Source organism: Xenopus laevis, chromosome 8L, assembly GCF_017654675.1.
Source record: "Xenopus laevis strain J_2021 chromosome 8L, Xenopus_laevis_v10.1, whole genome shotgun sequence".
NCBI classification, from domain to species: Eukaryota; Metazoa; Chordata; class Amphibia; order Anura; family Pipidae; genus Xenopus; species Xenopus laevis.
Window position 1 is genome coordinate 81717870 of NC_054385.1, and position 24386 is coordinate 81742255.

A 24386-nucleotide genomic window follows, 5' to 3' on the forward strand; every position below is an offset into this window, starting at 1 on the left:
AGATACAAGAACCGGCTTATTGTAAGGACATCTTTTGGTGTAAATGCAAGCATTTTCAGCAGACTTTTAACTCAACCTCAGTGGGATATTTGATAAGTATTACAGTTAAAAAAAAAAAGTTTAAAAGTGTTTTTTCACCTTTAAATTAACTTATGGTATGATGTGTAGAGAGTGATATTCTGAGACAATTTGCTATTGGTTTTAATTTTTTGTTTTTTGTGGTTTTTGAGTTATTTCGTTTTTTATTCAGCAATCTGGTTGCTAGGGTCCAAATTACCCTAGCAACTAATTTGAATAACAGTCTGGAATATGAATAGGAGAGGAACTGTTTAGAAATATTAGTAATAAAAAGCAGCAATTACAATACGTTTGTAGCCTTACAGAGTATTTGTTTTTAGATGGGGTCAGTGACCCTCATTTGAAATTTGAGTCAGTAGAAAAATGCAAATAATTCAAAAACTATAAAAAAATAATACCAATTGAAAAATTGCTTACAATTAGCCATTCTATAATATACTAAAAGGTAATGTAAAGGTGAACCACCCCTTTAAGGTAGCCAAAAAAATAATGAAGACCGGCATCCCACTTCCCACCCATAAACAAAAGTCACTACAGAATGCTAGGGACCTGAGGTTTTCCAGATAACAAATCTTTCTGTAATATGGATCTTCAAGCCTATGATTAAGGGAGGTGCTCTCGAAACGCATCAGGCGATGTTAGTCTATGACCTATTGCAATAAACCATCATCTTTTATCCGGAGTGCCGCCTTTCCTTTGCTCTAGCATGGATCTTCATACCTTAAGTCTTCTAGAAAATCATGTAAACATTAAATAATTCCAATAAGCTGGGTTGGCTTCCAATAAGTAATAATAATAAGTAATTATATCTTAGTTGGGTTTAATTATTACCGTGAAAAAGGAAATCAGTTTTAAAAATCTGGATCATTTGAATAAAATGGGGTCCATGGGAGATGGCCTTTCCTTAATTCAGAGCTTTCTGGATAATGGGTTTCCAGATAACAGATCCCATATCTGTACAATGAAGATGTACATATTCCAGCTGCCATGTCCATAACAGAACAAAGTACAGATAAAGAGGAATCATCATTGCTTGGATGCTACAGATTATGCACTTGTTAACAAATATCCTTCTCTCCACTTAATACCCTGTCTATGTTGGGGCAATTTTTAAAGGGGAGAGAGCTCCCCTTTGGTGCTGACTGTAAAACTGACCTATACTTTATCCAGTCAAGCTAAGTATCCTCCAGGCCTGCTCAGACTAGTAATTCGTAGCTGTAGGCAGCCTGTAGAACTTCCTGGTCCAGGGGCCCCTGAAACGAGGGCCAAAGGGTTAATTGGAGGGGACATGACTAGGGTAAGAATAGGGCCCTACGGGGAGGGTGTTGAATTATGGGGATTGTAGTTCTGAGCCAAGGCAAGGGAAAGAGGAGCAACAGAGGCCATATTAAGGTAGGGCTAAAGTAAGGGGGCAGACATTTTACCTGATGGTTGGAGACAGCTTCCTCCCACCCGCCCAGGGGGAAACAAAAGAGGATGAATGGGACAGTGAGTGTTATGTAGTCACAGCAATATGGAGGCGTGGTGGGCTGCACTAGGTGCAGCCAAAAAAGGGAAAGTAAACAGGAGGTAGTAAAAGTTAGAGCTACACCTTGGGGGGCTAGGCCCGTTTAGGTGCCACAGTATGTAGGGTGTTGGTAACTAGCCCGAGGTTCGAAATTAAGGTAGGATGTTACATTGTTGTGGTTAAATGCAACCAGCAATGGTTTATGTATGTGTTTATGTATTGGTTATCAAAATGATTATGGTGGTTAATAAATTGTATGTTTAAGGGATTGTTATTCATATTAAATGCTCAATAAACAAAGCTGCCCCATTTCCACCCACATTCTTTGGGGCAGATTCATTAAGCGCTGAATTTGCGCTAGTGTCCGATTTGCTCACATCGCAACACTTCCCCAGGTGTAAATTCGCCAGGACAACGCTAATTCACTAAAATCCGAAGTTGCTTCCAGGGCACCGAACGCTGGCAAAGTAACGCTAGCGTTACTGCGGCAAGCGAAGCGAAGTTGCCCTAACATTGGCTAATTTGCATACGGTGGGAAGTTAAAGTTGAATGGTCGTATATGTTGCAGCCAATACATTACACTATACAAGTCCGGGAAACCTTAATAAAATAAAATAAATTTGTTATATTGGCCTACACATGAGTCCAGTTTATAGTTTATGTGCCATATGTTAGGAAATGTAGGGGGGAAGCCGGGTACTCCAAAAAAAATTTACGATCTTTTGCAGCCTATCACGCTGAAAAATTAAAAGTCGCTAGCGTTTTTTGGGACCTAGAAAAATTTTCAACTATTTTTTTAGGAAGTCCTATCTTCACTATTGCACTTTGCCTGGTCTGAGGTGTCGTAGGCAAGTCTGGCACAAGAGGTAACGTTCAGTAAAATCCGCATCTTAGCAACTTCCCCAGGCGTAAGTGAGCGAATTACTGCTAGAGTCTATCTCCTTCAATAGCGAAGTTACGCCTGAAACCGTTAGTAAATCGGCAAAATAACAAAATGACGTCACGATGGTGAATTTTCGTCAACGTTAGTCACTTCGCCCTCTAGTAAATCTGCCCCTTTGTAAGTTATTGGGGAAGAAAGAAGCTCACGGGCATTGAGGATACACAAGTCATGGACTTTATTAGGCTATAGGCTGCACTGCACTGTCTGTTGAACTCCAGCTTATTAGCAGGGAATATAACTTTAAGATCAGATTTGGTGATTGGTAATGAGTATAGTATGGAACAGTATGGAAAAGAGAGGACTATAAAAATGACTGTGCTCTGGGTCCTATGAACTTATGTTTATGTCACTGCTTGCTGGAATTGCTTAATGTTTTTTTTCATCAGGAAATTTTCATTTTTGGCTAATGCTGGTAAAAACTTTTACCAGTTCTAGACAATCCATGTGTTACTTGGTTAGCTCTAAGTTATGAGTACAGAAATAATCATATCTTTATTCCTATAGATGTAAAATGTCTGCATTCGCTTGCTGTTTCTTAAATCGTCAATGGTTTAAGAGCTCTTACTACCTGAATTACAGTATAATAAGGAAGACCTAGTTTTACTTATTTAGGACAATAAGAAGAGTACCAAAATCAATGCAATCCATTATATCTTGGAGAATTTTTTTAAATCTGAATTCCAGCATAATTGTTCCTCCACGAGTCACCTGTGTTATAGCACCTAGACAGACACCTTCCTATTTGGTGCAATTTGTTGGTGGGAAAAAAAGGACATGAGGGGTCAGCTTGCAGTGAACCTTGCACCTTACTTCTGGCCATTCTCAGTTACACACTATACCTTATTCATATTAAATAAACTAGGTGCTACATATACTAGGCAGAAGCCATTTCTTTATAGGATATGAATGTGTGGCAATATAGGTGCATTTTCCTCTTATAGAAAATTAGACCTTTTGATTAGGCTATAAAGCTTCCTACAGTCCAGAGGAACTAAATAAATGAAGAAGTCTTGGAAGTACCAATGGTTATTGAGCCTTTATACATTTCTGTTAACAAACATTACAGTATCACTTGGAATTTATGGACATTTTGCATGTCTGGGGTTAGTTGCCTGCTTCAGGACTCAAGCACCATGAGTTATAAATGGAGAGAGTGTACCAACTCATACCCATATTGGAACAAAAACAGCACTGTATCTATTTGCATGCTGATTAGAATTTAAATGTTCACATATAAGAAATACATTGTTGTACTGAGCTTTATTAAAACTGTTACAGGACTATACTGCTTTCAATGTTAAAAGTAAACTCCAACTACTGGTCTAGACCACTGGTTATACTTTTCATATGCTATCTCATTTTATAATATACCTGAAGCAGGGACCTATGTAGTCCCAAATGCTAAAAAGTATCCGTTACTTTATGATTTTTGTGTTCTGTAAAGCTGCAGCAGGATCTGGGCATTTAAACAGAAGGAAGAATAGATTCTGCAAAATACTGGCAAAAGCTGCAAAAGAACCTGTTTAAGTAATACAAAACTGAATCTTGGGAGGAAGTTTCACATAGTCACAAGGACAGGGCCTCTATAAGGGTCAATTGAAATATCACGTGTTTTTGTCACATGTTTTTGTCCTTGTTCAATGGATTTATGTCATGTGCCTGTATATATAAGTCTGTATATATGTTTGTAATTTTTTTAGTTGTCTTACAGGAGAAAGGGATAATGCTTTTATCAGTATCTGCAAAAATATCAGTTAGCAAGAGGGGATCAAACCTTTTACCCTCACTTTTTGCAGTAATAGGTATAAAAAAAAAAAACATATTAAGCTGGATGGTCATAAAATCAGGATCCCAGTTACCCCTCCTCCATGCCCCATGTGGTAGAGATAAACATTCAAATAACTATAATAATACACAACCTACCCAAACATGTGCAAAAGGTTGGGTAAATCTCAGTCAGATGGTCCATCTTCCCTCAGGGGGTATGGGAACAGTTAACAGCAACACAGGCTATTTTAATATCATTGACATAAATTTGGATTTTTCTCCTTCCATTGAAACTTTGCTTTAAGGGGAGATTAGAACTGCTAGTCTTCATTGAGGTTATTTACTCAAAAACAGTATACTGTACTTTAAGCTGGCCATAGACCCAAAGATCCGATCATACGAATCAACAAACGATCGGACTTCCCCATCTCCCGACCTGCCACTAACCATTCCGATCAAATAAAGTAGAAAAGAACAGATCAGCCAATGTTCTGTCCCTGACAGCAATCGTACTAAAGTTATGTCCGACAAAAGCTAGTGACAGTCTCCCACTGAAAATCATATGATCGGCAATACATGCAGAGAAATTATTGGCAGCCGACAGAAATCTTTTAACCTGTCCGATCGACCAAACGACCGATCTCCGCCGGACGAAAAATGTTGGGACTTTCCACAGTCCGAAAATCGTACGAATCCTCGATTCGTATGATCAGATCTTTGTGTCTATGGCCAGCTTTAGTCTTAAGTCAATCAGAAAAATAATTTATTCACAATATAAAAATTCCCTGTGATGTTTATATGGACAAAGTCACATGACCTGATCACTGAACTCAACAAAAACCTAGTCATTGACTGTCAGGAACTGTCATCCCTGTCCAACTAGCCAATCCCAGTGAGAGGCTGCCCCTGGGTGGGGAAAGACAATCCGGAAGTAACTTCTCCCTGAGAGAGAGGAAGTGGGTGGAGTTGTTGGCACAGGGAAACTGAAGGAGACTCAGGGCCACGATGGCTTCGGTCCCGCATTGCACAAAGACTCATAAGAGTGTGACAATGGGAACTGGAGGTTATTCAGGTCAGTGCCAGTAATAAGCTGCTCTATAAAGCCCTTATGTCATCCCAGTGTGAGAGCAGAATAAGGGCAAAGTGCTGCATTTCCCCTGGCCTTCATCTCCATATCACCCTTTGGGATTTCTACTACCAGCACCATATGTGACTATGCCCAGTCTGTGCCCACATATTGCACTGCCCCTGTGCTTGGCACGTCTTGAGGAGACACTGTGGAACTATACTGTGTAGCCTGTACTGCTATTTTGCCATATATATGTTGGGATGCGTTATTCATGCCACTGTTATCAATTCACCAATAGTTACATTCAGTTCATATATTTCTCCCACTATTTTCAATAAAGCATTTGAGAGTTACCTGCTGATTAGTCTCCTAAGGGTAGCTGCAGAAATGCTTTATTGAAGAGTGGTAGAAATATGTGAACTGAATGTAACTATTGGTGAGTTGATAACAGTGGCATGAATAACACACCCCAACAGATATATGACAAAATAGCAGCAACAACAATTTACAATCCACACGTCAGTCTTTCTGTATGGTTATTAGGGAGTTGAATCTTGCTTCAGATGGTGATAATGGTGACTAGGAGGTGTAGTTCTAACCAGTGGCCATAGGGGGGCAGCAAGCTGTTTCACTCTGACCTGTAATCTAGCACATGTACAGGCTGCACAGTATAGTTCCACAGAGAAAACAGTATAGTTCCACAGTCTCTGCTCAAGACGTGACAAGCACAGGGGTAGTGCAATATGTGGGCACAGACTGGACACAGTCAAATATAGTGCTGGTAGTAGAAATCCCAGAGGGTAATATGGAGATGAAGGCAGGGGAAATGCAGCACTTTGCCCTTATTCTGCTCTCACACTGGGATGATGTGTGGGCTTTATGGAGCAGCCCATTACTGGCAGGCCCGGATTTGTGGATAGGCCACCAAGGCCCGGGCCTAGGGTGGCAGGATTTTAGGGGAGCAACATGCTGCCCAACCACACCCACATTAGTTCAGAAACACTGGGGATGTGCAAGAGATACAATAGTTTTTAAATTTCCCGTGTGCCAATCCCCATTGCTCTGTTCCCGATGATGAAAATTTGAGCAAATAGGGAGGGGACAAGGGCAATGAACGACAGCGGGCCTAGGGGCGCCCGCTATGTAAATCCAGCCTTGATTACTGGCACTGACCCGAATAACCTCCAGTTCCCACTGTCACACTATTATGAGTCTCTGTGCAGCGCGGGACCAAAGCCACCCGTGCCCCTGAGTCTCCCTGTGTCAACAACTCCACCCACTTCCTCTCTCAGGGAGAAGTCACTTCCTGATTGTCTTTCCCCACCCTCAGGGGCAGCCTCTCACTGGGATTGGCTAGTTGGACAGTGATGACAGTTCCTGACAGGCATTAACTAGATTTTGTTGAGTTCAGTGATCAGGTGATGTGACTGTCCATATAAACTTCACATCCCCCCATGACATTAGAATCTTCATGGCCCTTTAGGAAGTGTAGGTGAATGGCGCATCAGCGTGTCTCTGGTTATTGAATTTATATCATATCACTGACGTCAACTAATCCTCTCCATGTAACCATAACTGACAGTGAATAAAGTGTTTCAAGCACATCATTTATCACATCATTTAAGACAATAAATTTTGGCAAAACTGGGCACAAAGGTTTGTTATTATTCTAGGGGGGGTTGATCTTTTAATTGTTTTTTTTGTTAATGAATCATTTTAACACATGTAAATATAGGTTATTCAGTGCTGTGAAATATGTTGGAGCTATATAATTAATATAGTTAATAATAGTTAATAATAGATTTTATTTCTCAGCAATACTCTCCCTATGGAGGGTCACAAATAGTGGTTCTTTACCATATTTTATTTGAAACCTTTCTAAAATGTACTATTGTGTGTTGTTGTCCCAGTCACACCCTGCCATTTATGCCTACACAGTAACATTCCACTTTATATTATATAAAACCTGCCATGCAGGGTGTGCTGAAGACTGCATAGAGATTTCAGCACAGTGTAGATTTATACATATTGGAGAATAATATAAGACAAGCAGACAACCTATACAGGAATGCAGATTTTATGGGCAAGGAAACTGTGGTGGAATCTGTATTTAAATTGAAATTGGGCAAACCCTGTATTTTTGCATGGTGTTTCCCCTTTAAAAGGCCTCCGCAGTAACTGGAGACAGCATTTGCTGCTATTGTACAAAATTACTTCCGGATTGGTGTGAAAGCCAAGCCTACTGTCCTGCCCTTCCAAGCTTGTCTTAATGTCAAACAGAACACACAAACAACTGTCTTGAGTACTGGCTCACACAGTGATCATGGGGCTGTGGATTCTCATCGGCTGGGCAACCCTCCTGCTGTTGGCACTGGCTCTGATCTGCTTCCTCCTGTACTGTGGATATATTCAGTATATTCATATGAAGTATGACCACATCCCAGGACCCCCCAGAGACAGGTGAGAAACTGTGTAAGAGGGCTGTATAACAGAAAATCCTCAGTACACTGCTACATGTCTCTCACCCAGCAAAATATCTCTGTTATCTATAATGTAACACAGAAACAGCAGTCCCTTGTACACGGAGGAAATACTGTCACATTCAGTTGTTTTTATCACAACATCTAGAGATTAGAGTGCCTGTTGTTTTACTGAATTCTTTGTTTTCACAGAATTCTACTACACGTTGGAGAAATGACAAGTTATCTGTTCTAACATTGTTGCTTTCCGTGAAAAAAATGTGTTAAAAGATTGTTTCCCCTGGTGACAGCTCTTCCCTGACCCTAACATTTAAGTGAATTTCTCTATTAAATAAGCCCTGAGAAATTGAATAAGAACCACCTGCCCAGTGCTACCAGTTACCGACCATATCACCATCCTCTTGTTTTGGACTAATAAGTGTGTGTTGGCAAATGAAGGGGGGCTACATTACTAATGTAGAGAGCAATATTGCACTGTATTAGCAGAGCAGAATCTCTGATTTAAAAAACGGAAATTTGACTCTTAAAGTTACCAGTGGTGGCTTTTTGCTGCCCCTGGTAACCAGACACTTGCTGCACAAATTTTTATAGAATATTACTGTCTACATAATTCATATAATGATAAACTAACCCTTCTGAAAGTTTCCTTCCTAATCAGAAACAAGCCTCAGCAACTTGAAAAAAAAAAAACCTTTGCTCTAAAAATTTGTATGTCATCATGTAGTTTCCAGTTCAGCAGGTTTCATTTAGACATAATAGGAGAAAGGTTGAACCTGATAGATGCGTGTTTTCAGCTTGCTTTATTCAAAGTATACTTTTATTACAAATCACTAGCACTGTATGTCTTTGCTTTTAGCTTTCTCTTGGGACATTCACCGACAATGCTGCGGTTGATGAAAAACAATTTGCTGATGTATGATCATTTTCTGGAATTGTAAGTCACTATGAGCGTGATAAGATATTGCTGCCTTATGCAATTATCTCGTGATAAGATATTGCTGCCTTATGCAATTATCTGTGCCCTGAGAGTACCTGACATTCATACTCCAATGACATATCATAAGTCTATAAAGGTCATTTGCTCAAATTCTTCAATATTTTTAGGCTAGGATGGTATCATCTATCTATAAAGTTATTCTAGACTTTTTTATATTGGGACAAATATAATTAATTAGAAGCTGTTGTCTGTTGCATATTTTATACTAAATTAGTGTCATAGTCCCATGCTGTCTTGCTTATTTATTAACAATGAAATCTGGTCATACACAGGTAGAACCACACTTCTGTTATGGTGACTAAATTACCAGGACTTTGGCCTCCAGACTAATAATTAAGTGGCTCATGCAGACCCCCCCTGAGCTGGTGCATATACCAGGCCTAATGTGGCCATGGTCAGAAGGAATTTTTCAGCTTTCCTTGCGATTATCAGATTTTAATTAGGAGTGCGTTATTTTGGTCCTACAGAAAGGCCTTACTGGCTTGGCCAATAATAAGTCATGTGCCAATATCAGACTACATTGCTAGCACAGTCAGTAACACACAATATACAGGTAGTGCTGTCCAACTTTTTTACATGTAGTGATTCGATTATTTGACATACCACATATCGGAGGCTCAGATTCTATTAAAATTATATACATTTAATAATTCAGTGTTGCTCTTAAGTACGCTAGGGGGCATAAAAATCCCTTGCCCTTGCAGGGCCACATCTTGCCTGCAGTCATTCAACTGGACAGCCCTGAGATAGAGGAAATAAAGAAGAAGATTTACTAGAGTAGAGTAAATGATATTGTAGGTCAAAACTACCTGCAATGCACTTGTATGTAGTGTGTGCACCTATACATGCTTGCATTATACATACGTAATTGAAACCTATCCTGGATTGCAGAGTTTACATATCACTTCTGACTACAGCTACTTCACAGTACACCTCTGTTTTATTTACAGGGTTCAGAAGTATGGTCCAGTCATTCGTATTAATGGATTACATAGGGCCATTATACTTGTTGTTAGCCCTGAAGCAGTGAAGGTATGAACTCACACAACCTTTTAGTATGTAGTGAAATAGAGAACTTCTTTCCAGATCAGATTGCTGAAACAGTAGGTATCAGGGCATTTTCACTGGTCTTCAAACAAGTTTCCTTTCAAAGAATCTTTCTGGCATGTAACATTTACTAAGTGAAAATGTATTTATAATGGGTTAAAAGAGAAGAACTTATTTACAAACAGCACCATTCCTTGTTCTATACAGCACTGCCTTTGTAAGATATATCTCCACTTTTGATATGGGTGCCAGGGGTACATGGCTCACACAGTTATTTTGTGTATTGGGTGCTAATCAGTAAAGGGAACAGGGACTTAAAACACCAGAAAACAAGCATGTCTTGATTTTAGGGTAGAAAACACAGAGAACAAACCCATTGAACAGTTGCATGTGCCATGGCGCTAATGCTTACATTGTTATGTGCCATACAGTGCCAATGTAATGTGCAGTATTAACTGCTGGAACTGTCTTCCTTGCTTTGCCACCAGCAAGTCCTTATTAAAACATTTATTATCTTAGTAGGGTTGCTACCTTCTATGGGAAAAAATATCAGCCTTCCTATATATATTGCCTTTATTGCCTAGCTAGGTTGCAACCCTATGTCAGTGGACACATGATCAATGTTTTACCTATTGTGAGAGAATGTTTCACTAATTGAACTGTGCACAACAAACTTTTCTCTCCACCTTGAACACACAATGTGACATTATTAAAGGTGCAGTAGGACTTGCCGTTATCTAAAAGTTCCACCAGATGTCACCATCTGGTCTTGTAAGTTAAAGATTCTAATTAATGAAATCATTTTTGGGATTAGTGTTATTCAGGTATATGCAAACATTCTTATTAACACAATACTTTTCATTTTATGTCAAATTAAAATTCTCAATTAGTATAAAATAAGTACATTTCCAAATAAACACTTCCTTTACAGCCCGCTATATTCAAAAAAAAAAAACTATATAAAACTATACACCCTCAGTCCACTATTATATTATAAGCACAGGTATAGTATCTCTTATCTAGAAACCCAATTTCAAGCAGCTCAGAATTATGGAAAGACCATCTACCATAGAGTCCATTTTAAACTATTTACATTTTTAAAAACAAATGAATGTATTTAGGGGGTTATTTATTAAAGGTTGAGTTGTGTTTTTCCAGAAAAATTAGTTTTGATAGTTGAGATATATTATGCCCCGAAGTTGCTAAAAGCCAGAATCCAAAAATACTCCAGCTAAAATCTGTCAAGGTCATGTAGAAGTCAAGCAGAGGTCCCTTGGACCATTTGAAGATGTTTTTTGGCTTCATGATTTTCAGTTTTTTTTAAATTTGGTTTTCACTTATAAACTCAATCAATTTGAGGTATTCAATGTTTTATTAGCCGATAATGAGTTTTTTTCCCCCGATTGCATTCAATTGAGTTTTTTACATTCAGTTTTTTTCATAAGTAAGCAAACATTCGGGTTGGGAGTTTATATGAGGTAGAAAAAAACCTCATAAACTTGACCTTTTATAAGTTACCCCCTTAATGCTTAAATGTTGTTTAGCAGACTTAGGGTGATGCAAAATACAGAATCTGAAAAACTCCAGGAATTCCAAATATAGATCCTATACTTGTGCTGTGTAGTCTGCATTTCTAATTGCAAAGTTCACTGTGCAGAATTAGTGCAAAATTCTGTTATTTATTTCAAAATTATTTTGTTTCCTCGTCTCAACGCTTTTGTTTGTTTTCAGGAACTTCTCATGTCACCAAAATACACCAAGGACCGGTTCTACGATGTTATTGCCAACATGTTTGGAGTGAGGTATGTAACAAGCACAGGGGTAGGTTGGGAAATGTATGTTATCTTTAAATTTACAGACAGCTCATTCCAGGAACTTTAATCATAACCAAGCAAACATTTACTTTAAAATATTAAAATTGTGGGGAATAGGGGGAGCCCATCCTGCTCTGGCATTGCAATGGTTAATGTGCAATTGCTGAACTTTAACAGTCCGGTGTTCGAGAGGAAAATGGTCACGATTGAGCTCATGAAGGATGCTCCTGTGCATGTCATTGATGTGAATGATAACACCCCTGTCATCAGCATCAACCCCTCACCTCTGTCAGTGCTGGGTCACCTACATCACCAAGGTAGCTGCCAGAGAGAGCTCTGTAGCGCTGATCAGCACCACGCTCTGTGGATACAATCATTTCAGGCTGCAGAGTACAGAGAAGATAGCAGAGTACAGTGGTGGCTGTAGACCTGGGTTTACCCCCTTTTAAAACGGTCATGCAGTACTCCATTCAGGTTAGTGATGAGAATGACAATGCCCCTGTTTTTGCAAGGCCAGTGTACAAAGTCTTCCAATTTCAACCTACTCATCGCTGGACCCTGCGACTTGCGCAGTCTATGCCAGACTTTTAACCATGAGATTCTCAAGCAGCTGGACCTGAAAATCCAGGCAATAATGGAGGGTCACCACAGCTCACAAGCAGCGCGATCATAAAGGTGAAGATCACGGACCAAAACAATAACACACCTGTGATCATCCAATCAGCCCTGTCCAATGGATCCGCAGGTGCCATCTAGAGCCCTGCATGACTTTTTGGTTACCCAGATTAAAGCTAAAGATGCCGATGAAGGGGTTAATGCCGAGCTGACCTAGGGCCACAGTGAGTGTGAATGACAGTGGGAGACTCCCTCTATCTAGCAAAGCCACCATCACTTTCCTGGTCACCTCAGCCACCCCACCAATAAACTCCAAGCTCATGCAGCCAAGTTCCTGGGAGGAGAAAGTGTCCTGGTGGGATGTGCCCCTCATCTCCGAGCTGGGGGAAGGGGGAGGGCTTATTAGCAGCCAGCAAGGGAATCTGTTTGACATCAGACCCTTCACTGGCACAGAAGTAGCACCGAACCCTGAAGCTTCCACTATAGAAGAAACCTTTGGCTCCTGTCTGTACAGCCCCCCGAAGCAACTGCGCACAACTAACAGTGAGGTGAGTCCCTCAGGCATTCATTTGGGTTTTGGAGGGTGGTGGGGGCAATATCAGCGGGCATTTCCAGCTTCTAACCACTCTTTACCACTTACAGAATTATACTTCGGAAAAGTCCAACTGTAACTGCCTGGAAAGGACACGTGTATAAATTGTTGCACAAATAAAAATTAGTTTGCCGCCCATTGACTTCAATGCGGTTCGCCATTTTATCACTGTTTTGCGAATTTTTCGGCAAAGCGAAAAGGGACAGATTCTCCCATCACTAATTATAATATGCAGGTGAAATATTGCAGAACTATAACTTATTGGCTTTTATACACAACAAAAACTGAACATGTAAAGACATATTATAGCATTTCAGTAGATAAGGCCATAACATCAGAAAACCTTGGCATACTATGATTCATAAGGAATGTCAGATCACAGTGACATATTTGGGTTAAATTAGTAACAAACATGGCAAACTTCACCAATGTAGCTAACTTGTAGTTGACCAATGAAAAAATTGCTACTGGTGTTGTTTATATTTGCATATGGGCAAAGAAAAATTGTAAATAATTACAATATGGAGAATAGTTTTAGATTACAAAAGTAGACTTGGAGAAAGTTATGACCCATTTTAAAGGTCAGTAATAGTGCTTTAAATATTAATTTGTAGTGTACTGACTGGCAGATTGGGTTAACAGAGCTGGAGCAGCTAGTGAGTTGCTTGGCAGGGTAATGGAATAAGTTAGAATTTTGGTGGCCTTGTGTGAGAAATACATGTAGTTTGGGAACATTCTGTGTATAGAAGCTTGAAAGTAACCTCTCAACTATTGCTTCCTTTAGGTTCATGGGGAATGGTTTAGTGACTGATCGAGATTATGATCATTGGCATAAACAGAGGAGAATTATGGATCCTGCTTTCAGCAGAACGTAAGTGTATAGCAGTAATTTACAAGAAAATAGTATTTATAGTTGTTCTTATTATTTCATCCTGTTGCTCAAGTTGCCATAATATTGTTTTTACTATATTATTTAAAAGGCAAAAATAAAATAGTCTATTCCTCAATGTTATGATACATGCTGGGTTGTAATAATTTGCCAAACATTGTTAATGTTATAGTGTCATATGGCTTTGCTGTTTTAGTCATATATTTTAAGCAGAAATTGGAATTTAATAGTGATCCAAAAGTACTGGCAAAAAATGAGAATCTAAAAAATGAATGCTGACCCCTGTAAGTAGCACAACTATGATTTCTGAATGATGTACATTTCAATTTCCCTTTAGTACCAACAGGACAATTTTGAGAAGAATTGCAAGATTTTTGGCCATAGAATAGAATGTGACTTGACTTTGTGGTGACCAAGTCAGTGAAGTTGTTTTGATACAAAAAGAAAATTTCAGGAAACCTATTGTAAATCTTCACCTTAATTTATATATATTATAGATTTGTCTACACATATTTTTTAAAAATCCATTGGCATTGGCTAGTTTGTCTACCAGTATATAAAACCAAAATGGCTAAGAAACAGACAGGTCTGATTTTAGTTTACTGGACAAACCTGTTTATTTGGGGCAGGATTACTGATTAAGTAAACGAAGTATAAGTGGGCATTACTAACCAAAATGTATTGTCTTTCTTTTTTTACATTTGTTGCCTATGTAGCTACCTGATGGGGTTAATGGGTCCCTTTAATGAAAAAGCAGAGGAGCTGATGGAGAGACTAATGGAGAAAGCAGATGGAAAGTGTGAGACTAAAATGCATGACATGCTCAGCAGACTGACATTGGATGTAATTGGCAAGGTATTAATAATTATCACTAAATCACTTTGGAATTAGCCCATAGATATAGGAGCACAACTTTTTACATGCAGTAACAGCTTAGCTCTCAGCTGCCATGTAATTACTTGGAAGAAAAATTAACCCTATCACAACGAGGCATCCCTGCCACACCCATTACTAATATTTCTGGTGGTCCTTTACAAAGACTGAATTAAGTACACTATGCAAGGTAGTGACACCCTGGATCATTTTCAAGCTGTGTGTTGTTGCTTAATTCTCAGATTTTTTTCTTTTGATAAATGGTTGACTAGTTTTTTTCTGGTTTCATTCTATTATTTTTTGTTTTTTTCTACAAATGAACCATTTTTTAACTTTAAGAGGCAGATTTATCAAAATGTGAGTTTAGAGCTTAATAAATAAAAACTCACCCACTTTCTATTCACCCCATTGGGATTTTTAAAATTGTATTTATCATGGGTGGAAGTTGGAAATCACAATTTGATAAATACGCGTCTAAAAATTCCATAGGAATGAATTGGACGTGGGCTAGTTTTTTTATTAATCAAAGGGGAACTATTGCGAAAATGAAAATGTAATATAAACTTCCTCATACTGAAATAAGATATATTCTAAATACAATTAATTAGTCTTCATCCTTTCTGAAATAATCAAGTTTATGATCAATAGCCCTCTCTCAGCATCTGTTTCTCTCCATTCTGTCTTCATGCAGCAGCTGGGTGTTAGATAGTCATTGACAGTTAGATCCAATATATCTGAAAGGGGGGCTTCCTTTCCTAGCAGATGAATTAGAGCTCATTCAAATAACTGATTCCAGTACAAACAAAATCTAACCAAACAACTGCCTTTTGCACAAATCCTTCATTTAGAGAGACATGATGTCTGGTGATTTTAATAGAGTGAGCTCTAATACAACTTGTAGGCAAAAGGAAGCCCCCTATACGATATATTGGATCTAACTGTCAATCGAACTCCTGCATGAAGAGAAACAGATGCTGAGAGAGAATTAGTGAAGATGAACTTGATTATTTCAGAAACAGTACAGCATTTTTAATTGATTGTATTTAGAAAGTTTTTTATTTCAGTATGAGGAAGCTTATATTAAATTTTAATTTTCGTGAAAGTTCCTCTTTAAGCTCTAAACTCACATTTTGATAAAACTGCCCCTTTGACTCATTCATAGGGAGGCAGCCAACCCTATTTACACTGTGAAATATTTCAACCACAGCACTCATTTAAGAGGGTGGTGACATATACTGTTAGACTTTTTATTTAAATAAAGTATATGAATGAAATAGTACCATGCACTTCAGGTTTGACTCTCTTCATAATTTACAGGTTGCTTTTGGAATGGAACTGAATTCCCTAAACGATGATCGAACACCGTTCCCAAGAGCTATCTCATTGGTTATGAAGGGTATAGTGGAAATGCGGAATCCAATGGTGAGGGTAAGTATTCTGTAACAATTAGAAAAAGGTATCTCACCATCACTGAAGGGTAAAGCATCTAGTCTGGTTAGGATAGATGAGTGACCTCAAAGGGCCCTTAATGATTATGGTTTGAATACAAGATCCAAGTAGTCCCAGATGAATAGTTAACCACAAAAGGAAATTAGGAACCACAAAAGGAAATTAAATACATCAATCCTACTTGAGCATTTGACAAAAATTCATAGATGAAATAGAATCTATATACTCTACAACTGAAAAATTACCCATATTAAATTACTTCTTCTGGATCCATAAATAAATAATAATTTATATGTTGCAAGACCTGTTTGACTACCTTTTTGGCCCATCAAATTGTTATGTTGAGCAGCTACTCAGTAGTTTCTGCTGTATCAGCAATCATTTAGTCTTTTAGTAAAGGGGCCCTCCACCAAAAAAAAATTGTAATTGTAAGATATTTTTAAATGTAATTGTAGTTTAAATCAGTTTCTGTTTATCCCTTTCTGCTCTTTGGCTTTGACTCTTGAGAAAATGAAATGAGTGAGTGAGTGCAGATTTGTAAACCAGCAGGAGTCTAAACCAGCAGTAAATAGAAGGAGAAGGGAACTACTGAATGTTTAATGAATGTATATTGAAAGTTGCTTATAATTACAATTACTTTTATTATGCAAAATACAGTTCATGGGTGGACATCCCCTTTAAGCCTTCCTCAAACTAATTATAGTCCTTCTGCTTATTCACCCTATTCCCTGAATATCTAAAACCCACTGAGACTCAGTGGTCCCTTAAAGGCAGAATCACAAGGTAAAACAAAATTCTGGAACAAATGTTTGAAAACAATAATGGCCTTCATTAAACCAAAACATTGGAAAGCAACAAAAATTGGAAACCAATTTAAAAACATAAAATGCAGCATGTTTTGATGCCCACTGCCTGGTCTAGAACCCATCTCAAATATTGCTGCGAATTCTTTTGCAACAAAATTAATTCTACTCACATGTTTACTAAAGTGCTATGAGACAGATTTGTCTTTCGATAAGTGGCAGTTTCAGAGCTGCAAGTTTTCTGGGCCCATTTAGATTAACTGTATCTGCTATAAATCTTACCAATATTTTTGGCACCACTTTCAATGACCACACTAATGAAAATATATATATATATATATATATATATATATATATATATATATATATATATGTATATGTATATGATTGAGTTTATATAAAATAGTATTCATTACCAATTTATGAATGTATTATTAAATATGGTTATGGACAATTAAGCAATATCAGGAATCTGCTCTAGAGTAAACCTGCTCCAACACCTTAATCTCTGGATTATTAGTGAAGGAAAAAGGAAAATTTGAATCTTATAGTACCATATGAATTACAATATATTTGTTCTGATTAGAAACTTGTCTTTTTCTGTTCATAGTATTCTCTGGCAAAGAGAGGGTTCATCAGAGAAGTGCAGGCGAGCATAAGGCTCCTTCGTCAGACAGGAAAGGAATGTATTGAAAGGAGACAGAAGCAGATACAGGATGGAGAGGAAATTCCAAAGGACGTACTGACACAGATACTGAAGGGAGCAGGTATGCAGGTTATTAAAGAAAACTGAGCATCTGCAATTCCTCCAGTTGAGTTAAGTTGTATATCATAATTTAATTTAAATGTGAGGCCTTACCCCCACCATTGCTAGTGATGCTTTGTACTGGACCCCAAAAAAACAAGCACACAAATACTCTCTCTCTCATGCTAACATTAAATGCTGTATACTCATACTCAGGCTTTAAAAAAAAATACATCATAGCGATACAATGCAGGTGTTTACAGATATATTTTTTATAGAAGTCAGAGCTAGGTCTGATCACATAAATATCACATATTTTCTCAGTGTGCACCATGGGATGCTGTTTTTTTCCTAAAAAAAAAGTTGGTTCCCTTGATTGATTGCATTCCTGTAATTAATCCTGCACAGGTTTCCTCTGTCCTTTACCCAGAATACAGAGGTGGAATAAAAGGAACAAATATGTAAGAGAGCAAGTGTGCTGAGTGTGGATGCTAAGTTATGGCTTTTTTAGTAGGCAGATTTCCTTATTTCAGGTGCATTTCAATCCCTCAGTATCAAATATCAATAATAGTCTCATTTTGTCTTTCTGTAGCTTTGGAAGAAGAATGCGATCCTGAAATTCTGTTGGACAATTTTGTCACTTTCTTCATTGCAGGTTTGCCATTTTTTAACCTTTTTCTTACTGGGGGTAAATCATATTTAAGAACTAAATCATTAGCATCTTGCAGCAACTACCTGCCAGTGTGCCTGCTTTAATAAGGTCAGTAATTATATTGCCAGTAATCTCAGGGTTACCTCAGTGCAGTAGATCAAGATCCATTTGATGGCTAATATTAGGCTATTAGAGGCAACCTCTTAGCTATTAACAAGAGTTCAAATATATTAAAATATTTCTCTACTGTGCAAAGCTCCAAGGACATCTAAGACAACTAACTAACTAATAAATACTGATCTTTACTCTACTGATCTCTAAACCAGACTTTTTCTGCTATCTAGGAGGCTAATCAGGCATTCTTAGTCTGTCAGGTAATGGGCTTGTGCTGACATCTATTTAAATCTACCCACCTTTGCGGAGCTGTTCTGTGACCGTGGGACTGTGGGGTAATTTGCAGTGGTCTGGAATAAAAACATTGGGCAAGTGTGACTCCACTTGAGTGACAGATGGAAAAATATGAAAATCATTAGCAACTTTATTAGTGAAATCTCGAATGCGTGTTTTCAGTGTGAACATTTACTCCCTATATTGCTCATTTTCTATAAATGTGTCAATTCATCAGAATGCTTTGATGTCCGTAAGCAGAAGTACACTATTCTGTTCAATGGGGTTTAATAATTCAGTCAACATGCTTTTCACACTTGAACAAATTGCTCCAGTGTGGGACAAGCTTGCTAAATCTAATGTCATCATTTTCTACCGTAAAGTATTGTTTGATCAAAACTTAGAATGTATGATGATTGATGTATGGCAATGATGTGAAGAAAGTCTATCTATTTTTCAGGCCAAGAAACCACCGCCAACCAGTTGTCATTTGCAGTGATGGAATTGGGGCGGAATCCAGAGATTCTAGAAAAGTGGGTCAAGAGTTTTCCTTTACTAGTTGTGATTGTTTTGGATTGGCAAGCTTTGATTTTGTCAAATATATACAGTAGCCACTGTATTTGTATCATGTTGGAAAAAAATATTGTTCTTTTTAAATATGCCTATTCAGAGCCCAAGCAGAAATAGACGAAGTCATAGGATCAAAGCGAGACATTGAGTATGAAGACCTTGGCAAATTGCAGTACTTGTCCCAGGTACCGTAAACACTTCAACAGCAATTTTATGGAGTGCAAAGAAGGTCCAAACGTTATAATAGAAGATAACTTGAGCATTGTAATATGGGATTTAATTCAGGCATGGATGCTGTGCCATGACAGAACTGTATATACATTATGTCATTTAATGGTGTTGATGTAAGAACACTTTTTGCAGAGTGACAAAAGTTCTTTATGATGCTAACAGTGTATTCATTATATATACAATGTGCAATATAATCCACGTAAACTATTGTAAATAGCTTCAGCAGCATCACTCTCTGCTATTAGTGGTATTGGCATGAAAATCGGGAGAAAACTGAAGAAAATGTAATATATATATATTGTTTATTTAATACAATTACTGCTAAACATGTGAATGTTGTTATCATGCTTTAATAATGAATGATCAAACAGTGGAACTATTGGCTAAACAAGAATGGTAATAATATTTGAATTAGTGATCCATTTTACAATAACATGTTTAGACACTTGGATGAAACAAAATGCTTCTTAAATGTGAGGAAATATGTCAATCCATATGTTGTTATAAAACCTATTGTTACCTTATAACAAAATATTCTGCCTATATGCATGTAATATGTTGTCTGTTAATAACCAATAAAAATGAATATAAAAGAAAATAATGAATAATGAGAACAGTTGTGCAAATTCATAAATCTGCATCTATCTCCCATACAGGTCCTAAAAGAAAGTTTGCGCTTATACCCTACAGCACCAGGCACATCACGGTGGCTTGAGGAGGACATGATAATAGATGGAATTAAGATCCCAGCAAATGTAACTATGATGGTAAGGTCAAAGTTTTTAGGGTAGCCTGGTGCTGCTTTTTTACTCTAAATTGTAACAAATCTAGATTATATATCATCAGTGTCTCCCCTAATGCATCTTATCCATACCACATATACACACTATGGTCAGATTTATCAGGAGCCTATTTGGAGTGTGTGAAGAAAGCAGTGACCCAGATGAAACCTTCTCAGGCACAGGTATAACATAGAAATTTTGATTCAGATTGTGCCCTGATTGTAATGAAACCCAGGACTTCAGCGCTGCAAGGAAGCAATGCTAATCACTGCATCACTGTCTAATATCCACCTGTCATCTGTGAGATAGACAGTCCATTGTGATTCCGCCTGCAATCATTCTGTTTACCCTGAAAATTAGTTCATTAGACATTAGTAGTTAACACTATCTGTTATCTCTGTAGAAATTATATTTAATTCAACCATTCCTGCAGATCTAAATCTCTGTTCTGTCCTTTTACAGTTAAACTCTTATATCATGGGAAGGATGGAGGAGTTTCACACAGATCCACTTACCTTCAACCCAGACAGATTCAGCCCTGATGCGCCAAAGTAAGTGCAACAGAACTTAGGCAGAAGCTATTCTAGGGACTTCAGTTCTGAAATTCCTCCCACACTCCCACGCCTCCCCAGACCAATCACTTGTATGGGAACAGTAGAGAACTGCCCTTCAATGCTCAAAGTGGGGATGGAATTTTGAAAATGAAGCTTCCTGCTCTTCATGATGAGTAAATTCATAATGTCAGCACTATGAAGACCAGACAACTATATATCGATGTCCCAGGATCCAGAGGGTTATAATCGACTACTAATAAGGCACACATCTTTTAAATTAGCCAGGTTGATTGGTGAACTGTTATATGGATGAAGCACATCGTAACTAAACATTTTACTTACTTGCCATGTCCCAGCATGTCACTCCATTTAGAGGGAAGTTCACTTTCAAATACACTTTTAGTATGCTACACAGAGGTGTATTCAAAGGAAATTTTAAATTTATCTTCATGTCGTTGGTTTTACAATTTTCTGTCTTCTTAGCAGGAAAAAACCAAACAACAGACTGAATGTAAGCATTCAGTTTATTTATTTTTATTGCTTATTTATCAGGCCTCTCTACTATTCATTTTCCATTCTGACTTCCCACCTAAAGTAATTAAGCCTTATCAACCAGATATCTGTTAGAATTCGGAGCCCGGCAGCTGCATTACAGGAAATCTCTACATTATACCAAAAGTTCATTTTAAGGTCTAGTGTCATGCTTGTGTTGTGCTGTGGTATGCTGTATGTACCATGCAAACTCTGTGCTGTAAAAAAAAACATTGGTGGAATAAAGGTAACAGAAAAAATATGCACAATGCAAATAATTTTTCCTTCGTGCAAAAATATATCATGTGCATGTTATTAATATAACATTTGGGACCCAATAAAATATGTAGTGGAACAGTGGGAAAGAGATTGCATAAGTGCACAGTGCATATAATAAAACGGGCCTATTTATTAAACCTCAGTGTTTTCTGGTGACATTTTTAAAGGAGAAAACTCAAATTTGTAGAAGAAAAAGAACTTTTTTAAAATTTTTATTTTTAAATTTATTATACCCCAAAGCTGCTTAAAATCCAATTCTGAAAATACTCAAGCTAAATCCTGTCAAGGTCACGTAGAAGTCAATGGCAGATGTCCCTTTTACAATTTGAAAATGTTGTGATCTGTCCTGGGTATCATACGATAATACAAAAATTTTTGGGTGGCAACTAGAGAAAATTTTACTTTATTTTGAAGAGAATTTCCCCGCATTGACTTTTTTAAATTGATTATTTGATAAATGAGTGGATGTTGTGGATGGTCGACTTTGTTTTTAAAAAAATTTGAGTAAATACACCCCTAGTGATTAGTTTAGCAGCAAAAAATATGCTATCTTTAAGCAGATTGTTAAAGGAGCAGTTCAGTGTACATATAAAAACTGGGTAAATAGATAGGCTGTGCAAAATAAAAAAAATGTTTCTAATATAGTTAGTTAGCCAAAAATGTAATGTATGAAGGCTGGAGTGACTGGATGTCTAACATAACAGAACACAACTTCCTGCTTTTTAGCTCTCTAACTCTGAGTTGTTTATTGAGTTTGCAATTGATCCTTAGAATGCAGCTCAGATTCAAAAGCAACAGTTATGACCCATGTGCCCCCTTGAGTCACTGATTGATTACTAACTGGTAACCAATAAGTGGAAAGCAAGGAAATGAAAAGCAGGAAGTAGTGTTCTGGCTATTATGTTAGACATTCAGTCACTTCAGCCTTTATAGATTACATTAGATTACATTTTTGGCTACTAACTATTTTAGAAATATTTTTTATTTTGCATATACCATCTATTTACCAAGTTTTTATTTTTACCCTGAACAATTCCTTTAAGAACAATGCACAAAGTCTTCAATGTTATTACCGTCTAATGAATATTGCACTGTAAAATGTAGTATTATTTTATGCATTTTTCCAGTTGCTGTATTATCCTTCTAAAATCTTTGATTTGTCTCTTTTTTTCCCAACAGACCTTATTACTCATATTTCCCTTTTTCTCTGGGACCACGATCCTGTATAGGACAGGTTTTTTCACAGGTAGGTAGATATTACAGAGCAAATGATTGAAGTACCATTTTATAAAGCCGTTTAAGTTTCCTAAATCAGCATCTGAGAACCCCATCGCACAAAATGAATATTTAACAAGTATATTAACAGAAAAAATTTGGGGCATTGTGAACCAACATTATTTTACTACTGTGAGTCCTACAAGTTAAATAAGGCTTGTAAAGACCATTACCTACAGTTGTAGCAGAGTAATTCTCAGGTATTTATTGAAAATAGAAAAATGGGCAAAATTATTTCAGTTTAAATGATCTTAGTATGTTTTTATGTATGTATGTGGGCCTGAGAATAGTAGAGAGTGTGATTGTGAGATGTTTTGCTACCAATGCCTCCCAGATACCCTTGGGCTGTGGGCAACTCCGAGCAGTTGCCCACTTTGCCCCTTTAAAGGAATTGTTCAGGCAACTATAACAATGCTGACTATGCTGAACTTTTACTAACAGGCCTGGGAACTGCCCAGAACCGATCCTATACCAACCTTGTTGCAAGGTAGGATCCAGGAAGAGAGCCCTGAGCCCATAAGTGCTCTCCCTTTTATACACTTAAACCCTGCCACCTAGTGGACAAGCCTTAAACTATCTCCATTACAATGGGCAAATCAAAGGACCACTTTAGGTGTCCAAAAATACAAAGGGGAACTGCCTGAGAAATGTCTAACTCTCAGGGTCTCTACAAGTGCTTTACTTTCATTCTGTTTGTCTGGGGCATAGAACACAAATTATTTGAAATAATTTAATGCAACAAAAATCACTTCCCAACTCAAAAATGTCTCTTCTTTCGTTACAGATGGAGGCCAAGGTAGTAATGGCAAAGCTCCTGCAGAGATATGAGTTTGAGCTGGCTGAAGAGCAAAGTTTTAAGATTTTAGACACAGGTACTCTCCGACCCCTGGATGGGGTCATATGCAGACTGAGGCCTCGAACAAGCAATAAAGCAGCTGCACCAAAATAGCTACTTGCAATGCTGTGAAACAATATAAATACTTTCCTCCATACCAAGGCAGACTGATTTTGACTGTAATGAGGGAAAAAAGCTGATTTTTGTATTTTTTTGTCTAACACATAGCCTAAAACAGAAGTTGATCTGATGTGAAAATGCATTTTGTACTATTCATAAAAAAAAAACCCTGCAAATTTACACACAACCTGCTGCCTTTTAAACTTATTCTACACTGAAAATCTGTACACAGTTTTATGAATATGGCAGATTTTATTCTGCAAAGACTTGCCTTTAGATATTACTATGTGGTGTATTTATGTTACACGTGCTACACAGCTTTATAAACAGGAACCATGCATGTTGGTTACTCTGATCTCCTCCTGAGCTGATTCATGTGCATGCCATCCTTGGGTTTTGTTAGTGATATGCGGGTTGAAGCGAAACCTGCAGTGACCTGCAGGTTGAACACTGGTTGGGACGGATTCAGGTTGATGTTTGGCCAAACAATGTGGGTTAGTGT

General features: G+C 37.7%; 1 protein-coding gene and 1 pseudogene across 1 annotated transcript; both read left to right on the plus strand.

Moving 5' to 3' along the window:
• The first annotated feature begins 7679 nt into the window (after positions 1-7679).
• cyp46a1.3.L (cytochrome P450 family 46 subfamily A member 1, gene 3 L homeolog) lies at positions 7680-24064 on the plus strand. Its single transcript, NM_001110749.1, is given in 15 exon segments — positions 7680-7824; positions 8701-8778; positions 9792-9873; positions 11620-11690; positions 13694-13780; positions 14515-14653; positions 15989-16099; positions 17534-17690; positions 18261-18323; positions 19168-19240; positions 19378-19462; positions 20165-20275; positions 20753-20841; positions 22834-22900; positions 23714-24064. Coding segments are annotated over 15 exon segments (1515 nt in total). The 5' UTR covers positions 7680-7687; the 3' UTR covers positions 23879-24064.
• On the plus strand, positions 11697-13683 carry LOC121397085 (annotated as a pseudogene).
• Positions 24065-24386: the final 322 nt, after the last annotated feature.